This window comes from Astatotilapia calliptera, chromosome 15 (genome assembly GCF_900246225.1).
Source record: "Astatotilapia calliptera chromosome 15, fAstCal1.2, whole genome shotgun sequence".
NCBI lineage: Eukaryota > Metazoa > Chordata > Actinopteri > Cichliformes > Cichlidae > Astatotilapia > Astatotilapia calliptera.
Window position 1 is genome coordinate 40,124,057 of NC_039316.1, and position 14,915 is coordinate 40,138,971.

General features: G+C 41.4%; 1 protein-coding gene across 1 annotated transcript; it reads right to left on the minus strand.

The window, feature by feature from the left end:
- Nucleotides 1-1,782: 1,782 nt before the first annotated feature.
- Nucleotides 1,783-7,009, minus strand: cavin2b (caveolae associated protein 2b). The gene is made up of 6 exons (XM_026142931.1): nucleotides 6,561-7,009; nucleotides 5,723-5,863; nucleotides 5,522-5,623; nucleotides 4,329-4,595; nucleotides 4,107-4,259; nucleotides 1,783-3,890 (listed from the first exon to the last, which is right to left on the minus strand). Exons 1-6 carry the CDS (start codon nucleotides 6,792-6,794, stop codon nucleotides 3,522-3,524), a joined length of 1,266 nt encoding a protein of 421 aa, XP_025998716.1. The 5' UTR covers nucleotides 6,795-7,009; the 3' UTR covers nucleotides 1,783-3,521.
- Nucleotides 7,010-14,915: the final 7,906 nt, after the last annotated feature.

The following is a 14,915-nucleotide window of genomic DNA, read 5'->3' on the forward strand; positions in this document are numbered from 1 at the left end:
GAAAGGTGACTTGAAAGGAAAAACTCAATGCATCATGGGAATCCCCCGGCAGCCTACGTCTATTGCAGCATAACTAAGGGAGGATTCAGGGTCACCTGGTCCAGCCCTAACTATATGCTTTAGCAAAAAGGAAAGTTTGAAGCCTAATCTTGAAAGTAGAGATAGTGTCTGTCTCCTGAATCCAAACTGGAAGCTGGTTCCACAGAAGAGGGGCCTGAAAACTGAAGGCTCTGCCTCCCATTCTACTTTTAAATACTCTAGGAACAACAAGTAGGCCTGCAGAGCGAGAGCGAAGTGCTCTAATAGGGTGATATGGTACTACAAGGTCATTAAGATAAGATGGGGCCTGATTATTTAAGACCTTGTATGTGAGGAGCAGGATTTTGAATTCTGGATTTAACAGGAAGCCAATGAAGGGAAGCCAAAACAGGAGAAATATGCTCTCTCTTTCTAATCCCTGTCAGGACTCTTGCTGCAGCATTTTGGATTAGCTGAAGGCTTTTCAGGGAGTTTTTAGGACTTCCTGATAATAATGAATTACAGTCGTCCAGCCTGGAAGTAATAAATGCATGAACTAGTTTTTCAGCGTCACTCTGAGACAGGATATTTCTAATTTTAGAGATGTTGCACAAATGGAAGAATGCAGTCTTACATATTTGTTTAATATGTGCGTTGAAGGACATGTCCTGGTCAAAAATGACTCCAAGGTTCCTCACAGCGTTACTGGAGGCCAAGGTAACGCCATCCAGAGTAAGAATCTGCTAAGATACCATATTTCTAAGCTTTTCAGGGCCGAGTACAATAACCTCAGTTTGATCTGAATTAAGAAGCAGAAAGTTAGCGGCCATCCAGGTCTTTATGTCTTTAAGACATTCCTGCAGTTTAACTCATTGGTGTGTGTTATCTGGCTTCATGGACAGATAGAGCTGGGTGCCATCTGCGTAGCAGTGAAAATGTATGCTATGTCTTCTAATGATACTGCCTAAGGGAAGCATGTATAATGTAAACAGAATTGGTCCTAGCACTGAACCCTGTGGAACTTCATAATTAACCTCAGTGGGTGAAGAGGACTCTCCATTTACATGCACAAATTGGAGTCTGTTAGATAGATATGATACAAACCACTGCAGTGCAGTACCTGTAATACCTACAGCATGTTCTAATCGCTCTAATAGGATATTATGGTCAACAGTATCGAACGCTGCACTGAGGTCTAGCAGGACAAGCACAGAGATGAGTCCACTGTCAGAGGCCATAAGAAGATCATTTGTAACCTTCACTAAAGCTGTTTCTGTGCTGTGATGAGCTCTGAAACCTGACTGAAACTCTTCAAATAAGCCTCTGCAGATGATCTGTTAGCTGTTTGACAACTACTCTTTCAAGGATGTTTGATATAAAGGAAGGTTGGAGATTGGCCTATAATTAGCTAAGACTGCTGGGTCTAGAGATGCTTTTTGAGTAAAGCTTTAACTACAGCCAGCTTGAAGGCCTGTGATAGCCGATTATTAGAGATAGGTTGATCATATTTAAGATCGAAGAATTAATTAATGGCAGGACTTCTTTGAGCAGTTTTGTGGGAATGGGGTCTAAAAGATATGACATCCATGGAGGACTTTTACCTGTGAGCAGGTACTTCTCTCTGTTTGTGTCTGTGCTGGCGGAAATCAATCAATTAATAGTCAATTGATTTTCTTTATAATAACTAAAGCTTCATAAACTGAAATCTGTGTCTATGTTCATCCGATCATTAATCAGTCATTAAATCAGAAGCAGAGGCAGTTGTGTGGTTTCACAGGTTTTATTGATTATATGGAGGATTAGATAATTAATTGAAAAAGGAAATCAGTTCTTTGGCAGCACAAAGTTTGTGGTAAAATAAAAACAAGCAAAACAGAAATGCTACACCTGAAAGCAACAAACTGATCAATAAGTCTGATTAGGTCTGCTGAGGAGGTTAACACCCTGGTCACAAATACTTCTGTATGGTTAATAAGCAGGAAATGGCAGGTTATTGAAAAGCTGAGTCCCTCAGAGAGGACAAAAGATATTGATTGAATAAGAAAACATTAGATAAAAATTCATGTTTAGTAAATCAACACAGCAACTGGAACAGGCAGGAACATCAGGAGAACCTCAGCAGAATGTAAAGAAAACAACAGGGGAACATTAGGAGAACATATCAGTGGAATGTAGAGTCATGTCAGGGCAACCTTTCAGGAAATATTTGGAATATCTTTGGGAGAGCTTAAGAAGACACTGGGGAATGTTTAACTTCAAGTGAAGCAAGTTCCAAATGTAAAAATCTTGTAGAAAAGCTTCAGTGTAACCAACAGTTGATCTTTGGAAACCTTTAAAAAAACTTAGTGGAACATCAGAGCAGTCAAAGATGAGAATTTTCTGGAGAACCAGACTGAATCTTTTGGGACAAAAAGAGTCTAAGAGAATCAAAACCAACCAGTTTAACCAAATAAAAACTCAACATAAACACCAGAGGAACATTTTAGACAACACGTGGTTAGAATTGAGATTGTTACCAGAATACTACAGAAACCCTGGAGATCATGCTGGGAATGTCAGTAGAACCTTGACAGAATGCTTTGGGGATCCTCAAGGGGTCATTAGGGTACTACCAGGTTAACAATATCTAGGGATCTCTTGGGAACCTTAGTGGAACACTGGTATAATGTTCTAATAACCTGAAGGATCAAATTAGGTGAATGCTTGTAGAACATTTTGTAAACCTTGTGGGGGCTGTTTAGCACCATGTTAACCTTGTGTTCCCTGAGATCTGGATGATTGACAGGTGAGGGTTTAGAACATCACTGGGTTCAACTGGGTGAATGTTTTATGTTTCGGATCAGGCCGATCATCACAGTTACATCAGTCAGCTGCTTAAAAAGAACGCATATCAGCAATAAAAGAAGGAACATAAAAATCATCCCATTCCTGTAGAAACCCCATATCTCCAGGTTCTAGCTTTAGGTTTCAGATCAGTGGAGGAACTAAAGTTCTTGCCGTCATGCATACTTCAACCTAAAACACTAAGGAGTGTAACATATACGTGGTTTACAGGATCACATGTAACACTGGACTGGACTGTTTGTGGGGGTTTATCAATACTCAGAAATATATATAAAACAAACCTGAGCTCCGAACTTTAAAGGAACATTTCAACATTTTTGGGTCTGTAAATATGAAACTACAGCAAACAGCTACTAAGACTAGCTTGGCATAAAGACCAGGAACATGGAGATGCCCCGGAGGGCTTGTAGAGGAACTTCAGCAAGCCGTTTATTGAGTGAACTTTGGAAGGATGCCTGGGGTTCTTACAATGACCTTTGGGAATCTTTAAGGAATTAACTGGGGAATTGAAGGAGAACCTAGGAAGAACCTCTGTGGAAGGAAAGCCTAAAAAGAACCCAGGCACACTGAAATGTTAATTTAAGAAGATGAGGACTTTCTGATTGATCGTAGCTCAGGTTTGTTTTGTCACTAATGAAACTCCATTACCAGAGGAGTGTTTAGGATTCATCCACCTTCTCCTCCTCTCCTTTCCCCTCCTTAGGGAGGGTGGAGGATAGAGCATACTCCTCTCCAACTCCCTCCGAAACCACCGACACATCAGCCTCCACCACAACTGACGTCTGCTGCTCTTTCACCACCTCTGTCTCCTCTTCCTTCTCCTCTTGTTTCTCCTCTTCCTTCTCCTCCTCTTTCACTTCCTCCTCCTGCTGCTGCTCGGTTGGGGCCAGCTGGGCATGAACTTCTGTGAAGGAGACCTCCTGCTCAGTGCTGCCCAGTGGGGAGAGCTGGATGTTAGCCTCAGTAGTAAGTGTCTCCCCAGTTGGAGCAGAGGCCTCTGGAAGCTGAGATTCAGAGTTGCTGCGAGGCTGTAAACACAAAATCAAAGATTTGAAATCCAGAGAAACCCAAGGGGAACCTCAGTGGAACACTCGGACATTGTTCAGAAGACTTTGGTGGAACATTCCATGTGGACTGGGTAACTTTAGGGTAACTTTAGGGTAACGTTGTGAGGGGAACATACTGGGACCTAATGGGTACATTGGTGGCGTCTCTGGAAAATAGTAAGAGGAATAACTCTGTACCTTCCTCATGTGGAAGCTCAAAGGTGAAACCTTCAGGCTGGCAGTCTTTTGCTTGATCTTCTCTCTTTGTTCGGCAGAAACGATCTTCGTTCCGATCCTTGTCATCTTCTTCTCGATGTTCTGCCTGGAGAACGCCTTCTTTAGACTGTCCACCTGTAGACAAGGACATGATTACCTGTCTGTGTGACTACTCTCACCTGTCTCACTGTCTTTATTTCTCACCTTCTTCAGGCTGGATCGTTTCAGTTTCTCAGCTCTGGACTTCTCCATGTTCTCCAAATCTTGAGGCCATGCCTCCTCGTCTTCTACCTCTGCCTCCAGCCCAACGTCCTCATCAGATGATAGGTCGATAGTCTGGAGCCCGCCCTCCTGGGAACGGTTGCCATCCAAGCTGCCCGGCTCCACTTCCTCACCTTCCTCCAAAATCTCATCCCGAGGGTATGGAGGAGGATCCTTCACAAAAACACTGGAGGGGATCTCGTTCTCCTCCTAAAGTGGAACACAGGAGAGCATGAGGAGGCTGTCCGGTGATCTGTGGAGGAACCAGAGACCTCTCCTCTGACTCCAGGGGGATCTTGGTGGAACAAAAGGAGAACTTCAAGGTTTTGATAAACCAGGAAAAAAGCAACTGTGCCCAGTGAGGAGAACTTTTTTTTTGTTTCACCTCTAGTGGAACCACAGAGACCAGAACCAGAACCAACAAGAACCTGAAGAACCCCAGTAATGAGTGTGCGCAGTGCTGTCCACATAAACACAACAGGGGAGGGCTTACAGAAGAACCACACACAGTAACACACTCTGACTCACACACACATGTTAAAACTCATGAGGAATGCTGGGTATTTAGGGAGGATGGGAGTGTTTACTGTCAGTGAGAGAAGACAGTGCTGACTTTAAGTATACTGACTGTAGTACTAACTGTAGTATTGACTACAGCGGAGTCCTCCTCACACCTCATAGGTACACACTGATACTGCAGTACTACAGCTTTACTGCACACCGCGTCAGCTGATATCAGCCCCGAGGACAAGCTATGGAAATAAAAACTGACCTCATGACTCTGCTGACTGTCACTATGATAACCAGATCACATGATCACTGTCCATTTTTCCAGTTCAGTTCCCGTAGCAGCTGGTGGCCAAATAAGGCGACCGGCTGAGAGCCAGCTGGACCCTAACAGACCTCCTTTGTTCATAACTACAACTCCCAGCATGCCTCAGAGCTTCTGGTCCAGGTGTGACTCACAAATGACGTTGGGGTGGGAGGATCTTTGTAGCAGGTTGAACTCACCTGCATTCATGCAAAAAAGCACAGCAGAAAACAGGAAATCCTGGATATTCCCGAAGAGGCTCAGAGCAGCTGATGGAGTGCCTGACCTCTGACCTTTGACCCACCTGTACAGGGGTATCACTAACCTGGAAGATGAGGACTTTGAAGTTGTTCCTGTTGATCAAGTGGGCGTGGTTGGCCTCCAGCTTCTTCACCTGCATGCCCTGACGCTCCATCTTATCACGAATCTGCATCAATGCACAAGTGAGAGGGTTAGGGACAGGTGTGCTGTAAATCAGTGCTGTGTACTGACACGTGTCCCGCATACCTGTGCTGGGTTCACTGACCTCTTTCATAGTGACGGACAGCTTGCGGCTTTTGTCCAGCAGTTTGCTGACTGTGTTTGACGTGAAACTTTGACTTTTGGACAGTTTGGTCATGTCAGCCTGGATTCCCTTGACGACGCCCTCCATCTCCACCTGGTGCACCTGAGACACAACCAGCCAATAACCTTGGTTCAATAGTTCATCGGTAACAAAATCTGAGAGGATCCCAGAGATTAGACATTTGAATTCTGGACATTATGCACCATACACATGGTGTGCTTTATTTGCTGTATATTACCGGCTGCTTAGCACTGATTTGAACTTTTTTATTTCATCCTTGTTCTTTTCTGTTTCCCTGTATATGCCGCTCTCTGCACTCTGAATCCCCCTGTAGGGATAAATAAAGTGACTGAAAATCAGGAAACATGTCCCAAGCATTGTTACTGATCCGGAAAAACAAACCCAGGCTGTAGTGCGAGCCTGCGACCTAATCTGCAGTCTGTAGTAAACGTCTGTCAGTGACAAACATGACAAGAATCCACAATTACACCAGAGCTCAACATGTGGCAGCTGCCTCACGTTGGTGTGAGAGCCAGAAAGCGAGCGGTCACAGAGAAAGGAGAATAAGGGTTTTAAAAGGAAATTTGGAGTTTTTGACTGGAGTTTGGTCTGGACTATGACTGAACATAGCTGTCTTTGATCCTGGAAACACCAGCAAGTCTTCCTGTTTCTATTCCAGGATAAACTGGACTAATGTTGAACACTGACTTAAATCTGCAGTTTTTTGTCTGGAGTTTGGTGAGAGCTTCAGGACCCTGTGTCAGAGCTGGAGCCCCCAGGTGTGGCCCTGCAACCTCACCTCCATCTTGTGCTGGTTCTCCTGCACGGCATCCAGCATGTTGACCAGCTTATCCAGCAGCGTGAGGACTGTGATGGCGTTGACGGGACCCTGACTCATCTTCTCCGGGTCCAGTCCCGCCATGAGAGAAGAGGGCGAGGCCGGGTCCTCCTGCTGGTTCTCGGGGTCTACCTGGTCCTGGTCCTGAGAGGGGACCAGCAGGTCCTGGCACTGGTGGGTTTCCGTGGTTACCATGATGGCAGCGTCAAAGCAGAAACTCCAAAATGTCCGAAATGTCCCTGCTGCAGGAAAAGTGTGGAGCTGCTTCCTGAATGCTTGCTCTCAGTGTGTGTGTGTGTCCTGGGCTCTGATTGGCTGTCTCTGAGGAAAACTTTCCGTCTAACTTTCCAACAGTGGAAGCGTCCACACCTTTAACTGCTTCACTGCCACAGCCTGACACAGACTCAGGAAACCTTCACACAGAGACGGGCTTTTAATGTGGAAGGTTCACGTTAGTGTGTCACTTCTTGTCAGGTGTTGTCAGGTGTCTGCTCCTGTCAGAAAGCATTCAATCATTCACAAACTGACCTGAGCAACACGTTCGTGGAGCTGAAGGGTTAACTCTGCAGCCTTGGGGTCTGCCACGCCCACAGCGGAGAGGGCTGTTGCCGTGACAACAGGGCAAGAAGGGCTGTTTGTGTTTGGAGACAGAGAGAAAGGGAGGGAGGGAGTCGTGTCTCTCACTCATGTTTTTAAGGTGAAGTCATCTGGAAGGAAACACTCCCTCTCTCTCCGTCTGTGTGAAGCTCTCTCGCCCACCGCTCACGTCAGACAGGTTCTGTTTGTCGCTCTAACGTCGTTTTCATAAAGTTTAATTCAGCTTTATTTATACTCTGCAAACTCACAACAACAGTCAATTCAATGATACTGTGAGGAAAGCCCCTGCAGTATCAGAGAGGAAACCCTGACAGTCAGACAGCACCTGGCAATGGTGGACAGGAAGAACTCTCTTTTAACAGGAAGTAACCGTCTGCCATGTGCTGTGGTCACAGCAGTCTAAGATCATCACAGGTGTACCCTCAGAGCCCTCCCCAGTCCACAGATGGTCTTTACTTCCTGTCCAGGATGTGCAGAGTTCTCACCTGCTGTCATGTGACTGCTCAGGTAATATGGAGGAAAAATGTTTCCTAAAGAAAAACAGATATCCGAACTAAACATGATGGAGGCGTCCAAGTGAATATAATGAATGTAACGTTGTTTGTATGTGTAACCAGCGCCACCTGGAGGAGGAACTGTGGAAAGGTTGTGGGTGCTTGAGGTCAGCGCTCTCCTGTGACGATGATTAATTTAAACAGTTTAATGAAATGTTTTTATGGTGTAAGGTTTTCACTGATAATCTTCCCTCTGTTGTCCTTTTTTGTTCTTTTGATTCAAACATCATTTTGTCTTGGTGAGTCCGTCCAGCCGTGAAGGACGAAGGGCGGACTCACCTCTTTGTTGTTTCCTTTGTTTGTTTGAGCCACTTCCCTTTACAAACCCTGGTTACAGGTCACACACGGCGCTGATTCTCAGACCCAAACTGTTTGTGGCCCACAGGTGACGATTTGCAGTGCAGGGCCATATGCCTGCACCTTTGGTTTGATATGTGCAGCTGAGACATTAGTAAAATGTGAACGATGGAATAAATAAATTAATCTCTTCTGGGCATTTTGTTCTACGTCTCAGTGCTCAGTCACATATGTGACGTCGTGATGTTCTTTCTATGTCATTGTGGTTCTGTAGCTGGTCTAATTGATTATTTCTGTTCTAAACTCAGTTTTAATTTCACTAAAAACCAGTTTGTCTCTAATCGAAGACATAACTGAGCTACAGTAACGATGTTCACACGTACGGAGATTCACTCAGACTGTCTTTAATATTCACACAAACCAACCTGAAACCCCCTGTTGGTACTGGTGCTGTAATCACTTGATGATGATGATGATGATTATGTGTGTTGTGGTCAGTTTGATCTGCCCATTGCCATCATCACAGGTGACCTGAAGCCTGGTCAGAGCTGGAGAACCACAGAGGAAGAACTTGGAGTTCAGCTCACAAAGACAGGAAACAGGAAGACGCTGAGTGTGTTAGAGAGAGGAAACATCTGAATATCTGACGTCAGCTCATTAAAACACATTCACTGTGTCACCATGGTAACACAGGGAGGAGTGTCAGCTTTTATTAAAGTCAGTGTTTGTAGTCCATCAGTGAGGAAGAGGAGGGTGAAAGAGGAAGGAGAGACCACAGCTTCCTCTGACCTGCAGACTAGTGATGTATCGGTCACGAACGAAACAGCTCTTACAGTCGTCTCTTTGAAGTGAACGACGCGAGCCAGCTCCTTATTGGGAGCCGTGGAGTTTTTTGTCTTTCTCTCACCCTCTCTCGCACTTTTTTTCCGCTTCACTCCACACGTGAGCCTTGTGCTTTGCGCTGGGCAGAGGGGGGAGGGGCAGTAGTTACACTCAGTAGCACAGGAACAGAGCGGGAGGGAGAGAGAGAGAAAGAGAGCCAGGGACAACAACGTCACATTAGAAAGGTATAGTAATCATCCACAACTATTTTTAGTTGCAGATGATAAAGGATTCAGAAAGTGTATTCATGCAGGCCCATATGACAGAGAATATGCATCTTCTTTTTGTTTTCATATTTTAATTTATATTTAATTGTGTTGTGGTTTGCAGTGTTTTGTGTTGTTTTACTTTAAATTAGTTGAAAAGGAAAAAGCTGAAAATTTAAATAGTTAAAAGTTGAAATGTGAATAGTTGATTTTTGTATTATATGATTTATTTATTACATTTTATGTGAATTAATGAAAGTATATTTACGGTGGCCCCTAGAGACAAAGCACGTACAAACTCCAAAATACGTACGAACTCCAAAACATGTAAAAACTCCGAAGCACGTACAAACTCCAAAACGTACAAAACACAACAGAAGTGCTCCAGGATGCTAGGGGCAGTGTTTTGTTACCTAGTGGCTACACAAGCCAGGAAGTACCAGCGACCGGATTTGGTGTGTGGTATTAACAGGTAAATGAACTTTTTTTTTTTTAATTATTTGAATATATATGAGTGCTTGTGTATAAATACACAAACAATACACATATGCTTTCAATTGTGTAATTTAAGTGATCTAGGTAGCTCTGTTTTGGAAGTTCAGTTAACGCTAGAAATGTGTTTTGGAGTTTGTACATGCTTTGGAGTTTGTACGTGTTTTGTCACTAGGGGCCACCGTATATATTTATTCATAAGCATATATTAATATAATCAAGTTTCTTTTTACATTAGTAATTCCTTTTGTGCATAATTGTATATTGTTGTTAATAATAAATTAATTACAGCAACAAAACAACCTGAAGAGTCGGTTTGGAGCCGAAAGAGCCGGCTGTTTTTAGTGAGCCGAGCCGAAAGAGCCGGTTCTCTAAAAAGAGCCGGAAAATCCCATCACTACTGCAGGCTCAGCTGGGGGGCGGGCAAGATGGCGGACTGAGCAGTCGCATCCATCTGAACTCCTCACTAAATTCCCGATGTTTTAATCTTGAAGTTATAAAATCCACTCCTTTGAGCTATATTGACGACGTTTCAGCCCGAACATGAAGAAAACCAACAACACGAAACCTCCGGCAGTGAAAAACCTCCCTTTTACAACCCAGAGAAACAGCGAGCATGACTACCCAGCTCCAATGGAAACTGCTAATTCCAGCAGCAACAAGAGGGACAGACTGTTAACAACCCCTGATAATACTCCTGAGAAACCACATATGGAGAAAAAAGCAAAAGGTACGGCTAGTGATAATGACTCCAACACATCCACTGACACTATACTGAAAGCTATTGAGAGTCTTGGAAAACGTGTTGATGACCGCATGGACGAAGTTAGCAAACAAATTCAACAACATAGCGCCATGCTGGCTTCCATCGCTAAATCGGTGCAATTTAATTCAGAGGAGCTGCAAGAATGCAAAAAGAAAATAAAACACCTGGAAAAAGAGATGGAATCAATCAAAAAAGATAATGACGATATTAAGGATCGTGTATTGAGCCAGGAAAGATACAAAAGAAGATGGTGTCTTCGTATCAAAGGGAAAAAGGAGAAAACAAATGAAAATATCAGAGAAGAAGTGGTGGAACTTCTAGGAAGGATTGCTCCGGACCTAAAGATGAAGATGGAAGAAGCAGTTGATGTTGTCCACAGAGTGGGAAGAGCGGTGGAGAATAAGCATCGACAAATCATTATTCTGTTTATGAGACGTGCCGTGAGAGATGACATTTGGAGGCGAACAAAGGCTTCTCCCGTGTGCAAAGAAGAAGGCATCCGCTTTGCTGAAGACCTGACCCCAGAGGACTGGAGATCCAGACAAGCGTTGTGGCCAAAAATCGACCAGGCACGGAAGGAAGGCAAGGCTGCAGGCTTCAGGGGCCCTTTTGGTTTCATAGAAGGCAAACGTATCAGGGTAGAGACTCCAGGTACGGGCTGACATCTGACTACGAAAGGAATATACAGTGGAACATTTCGGATGATGGGACTTTTACCTCAAGATTTTCCTACTCCATCTCCTAAACTTCCTCTTTAAAGCTGTTCATGTGTTCCGTGTTCCAATTAAAAACGAATATTTCTTTTTTTTTTCCTTTAACACAAGGGGACTTAAAGACTCAATTAAGCGCAAAGCTGTTTTTCTGTTCTGCAAGGGGCAACAGGCAAATTGTTTTTTTCTCCAGGAAACTCATTCTGAGGAATCTGATGTGAAATTTTGGTCACAACAATGGGGAGATAAAAAATTTTTTAGTCATGGTACAAACAGGTCGGCTGGGGTTGCTATTTGTTTCAACAGATGTCGTGGTAGGTTTTTGTGCAACATGGCAGACAAAAATGGACATTGGGTTGCCTGTGTGTTAAATATTGATAATACTCTGATTATTTTGGTTAATGTTTATGGATACAACAATGATCAAGAGAATAAGAACCTGCTGCATCAAATTTCTACAGTTATAAAGGAACTTTATACCAAATTCCCTACTGATTATATAGTAGTTGGAGGTGATTTCAATGTGACTCCTGATGAATGGTTGGATAGATGGCCTTCAAAGTTTTCAAGAGAGCATAAAAACCCAATATTTGAAAAATTCGCTAATGATACTAAATTAATAGATGTATGGAGAGTGTTAAACGAAGATGTAAAACAATTCACCTGGCACAAACCTAATGGTCAAAGCAGGTCACGTATTGATTATTGGTTGGTATCCAACTCAATTTTACAATATGTCAAGGAAACAGTCATCTCTAACAGTCCCTTAAGTGACCATTGCGCCATTATTCTGAGACTACAAAGCAAAGACCAAAACAACACATTTAAGGATTATTGGAAATTTAATTGTCAGATGCTGAGAAATGAGGAGTATTGTAATTCTATTAAAAAATTAATTTTAGATATTCAGAATGATGAAGCCATCAATACACCGATACTCAAATGGGAATATCTTAAATTTAGAATCAGAAAAACCTCAATTGCATTCGGTAAAAAGTTAAACAGACAAAGACAAGAAGAGGAATCAAATGTAGTAAAAGAACTTATGAATCTGTATGGCAAATTGAATTGGACTGAGGAAGAAAAAGGAAAAATTAATAATTTACAATCTAAATTGGACGAAATGTACCTTTATAGAGCCATGGCTGCTTATTTGCGATCCAAAGCCAAGTGGATAGAAGAGGGTGAAAAGAACACTGCCTATTTTTGCAATCTAGAAAAACGTAGACAAGAATATAACTCAATATGTAACCTAATAATCGACGGAGAGGAATGTACAGACCCTAAACGCATTTCAAATGAAGTATTTACTTTTTACAGTAACCTTTATAAGTCTTCATACTCAGAACAAAATGTCACCTCCTTCTTTGACAAAATCAGTAATTGGATTCCAGTAATTGATGATAATTTTAGAGAAATTTGTGATGAAGACCTAACTATAGAAGAATTTGATTTTGCTATTAAGAGCATGGCATCTGATCGCTCACCGGGACCAGATGGTATAACAACTAATTTCTATAAGCACTTTTGGGAAGACCTAAAATTACTATTATTCAGTGCGATAAATGAATGTATAAATCAAAAGGAGCTTATGACAACAATGAAACAGGGAGTTATAAAATTAATTCCAAAACCGGGGAAAGATAAGAAAAAACCAAGTAATCTAAGACCTATAACACTTTTAAATACAGACTACAAAGTTTTTACAAAAGTTTTAGCAACAAGACTAAAAACAGGTATTTCTGAAATAATTAGCCCAACACAATCAGGATTTCTCAAAGGACGGTTGATCCAAAATAATATCCGCTTGGTTTTGGACCTCATCGATTACAATTACCTAATTAAGGATGATGGTTTTATGTTGTTCTTGGACTTCCATAAAGCATTTGATTCTATTGAATACACTTTTATTATTAAGACATTTAAACATTTTGGGTTTGGTGATGCATTTCTGGATATGATCACTATGTTATACACTGATATTAATAGTTGTGTTTCTCTTTCAGAAGGCACATGTCCCAGGTTCAGGGTGGAGAGAGGTATCAGGCAGGGCTGCAGCATCTCACCTCTTTTATTCATTGTAGCCACTGAATTACTTGCTATTACTGTCATAAACTCAAACATCAAAGGATTAGACATAAATAATCACAAATTAATAATAAGTCAGCTTGCCGATGATACAACAGTCTTTCTAAAAAAATAAAGAACAAATTCCATTGGCCTTAGATACAATAAAGATCTTTTCTGATGCTTCTGGACTACGCCTGAACCTGGACAAATGTGAACTCATGAGTATCCACAATTGTTCTCACTCTTCTTTGTATGATATACCTGTCAAAAATGAAATCAAATATCTTGGAATCTGGATAACTAAATGCATGGCTGATAGTGAAGAAAAGAATATTCAGAATACAACTGACAAATGCAAAAAAACTCTGAACCATTGGCTACAGAGAGATTTAACGTTGTTCGGCAGGATAATGTTGACCAAGGTTGAATCTTTGTCCAGATTAATCTATCCAGCTTATTCCCTAGCCATCCCACCAAGAATTATAAAAGACATCAATAAGGTGAATTTTAATTTCATATGGAAAAATAAACATCATTATGTTAGTAACAGGGACTTGATAAAAGATTATGAAGAGGGGGGTTTAAAAGCAATCGATTTTGAAATAATGAATGGCATTTTAAAGATTAATTGGCTACGATCTTTCTTGAAAAATGATAATGAGATCTGGTTCTTGATACCATCTCTTATTTTCAACAAAGTTGGGGGGATCCAATTCCTTTTAGTATGTGATTTTGAAATTTCTAAACTACCCATAAAACTTTCCAAATTTCATCAACAAGTTTTGTTAAATTGGAAATTAATGTTTAAACATAACTTTAGTCCCCACAATGTTCCATTGTGGAATAATAGGGTGATATTGAATCGGGGGAAATCTATGTTTGTGGAAGAATGGATGACAAAACAAATTTGGTCTGTGACACATATAATGGATGAAAATGGAGATATACTTGAATTAAACAGGCTTAATGAGAAATATGACATGAGTTGCTCGTTCGAGCTCTATAAAAAGGTTTCACAAAATATCCCAACAGTCCTTGTAAATACGGTAAAGAACAATTTTTCAAATATACAGACTCCAAATTTGCATAAAGTTAAACTAGATGGTCTTGAATTGGTCAATGGAAAATGCAATAATCAGTTTTTGAGGAGGTATTTGGTTAACACCTTATATCCAGGTAGGACAAAACATTCACTCGTCTTTAAAGATTATAACAAATCTGAGATCTCGTTGATCAGAACCAAATATTTAAAATTTCCAATTCCCCCCAAATTTAAAGAAGTCCATTTTAGAACTACAAAAAATATTTACCCCTCCAATGAATTTATGAGAGAAAGATTTAAATTTGTGTTAGACAACTGTTATAGTTGTAAAATAACTTCGGAAACAACAGAGCACATGTTCTATGGATGTGTGACAATCCAGAATTTATGGAAATCTCTCCATGTCCTAATATTGTCCCAGTATGGATATATTGATTTTTGGTCTTTTCAAAATATTCAAATTGGAGTAATCCTTAAGGACAAAAATAGTGAGTTTTTAATTAACAATCTCATTATTATAACAAAGTATTACATACATAAATGCCGATATGCTAAATCCCCCCCTTCATGGCCTGCTCTTAAAAACGACCTCTCCCTGTTCCGTAAATCTCTTAAGCTAATAAATAAGCCCCAAGCAATCAAATTGCATAGATTTTTAGAAGAGTTTGATTTTTCTTAGCCCCTTATTTAAGTTATGAGT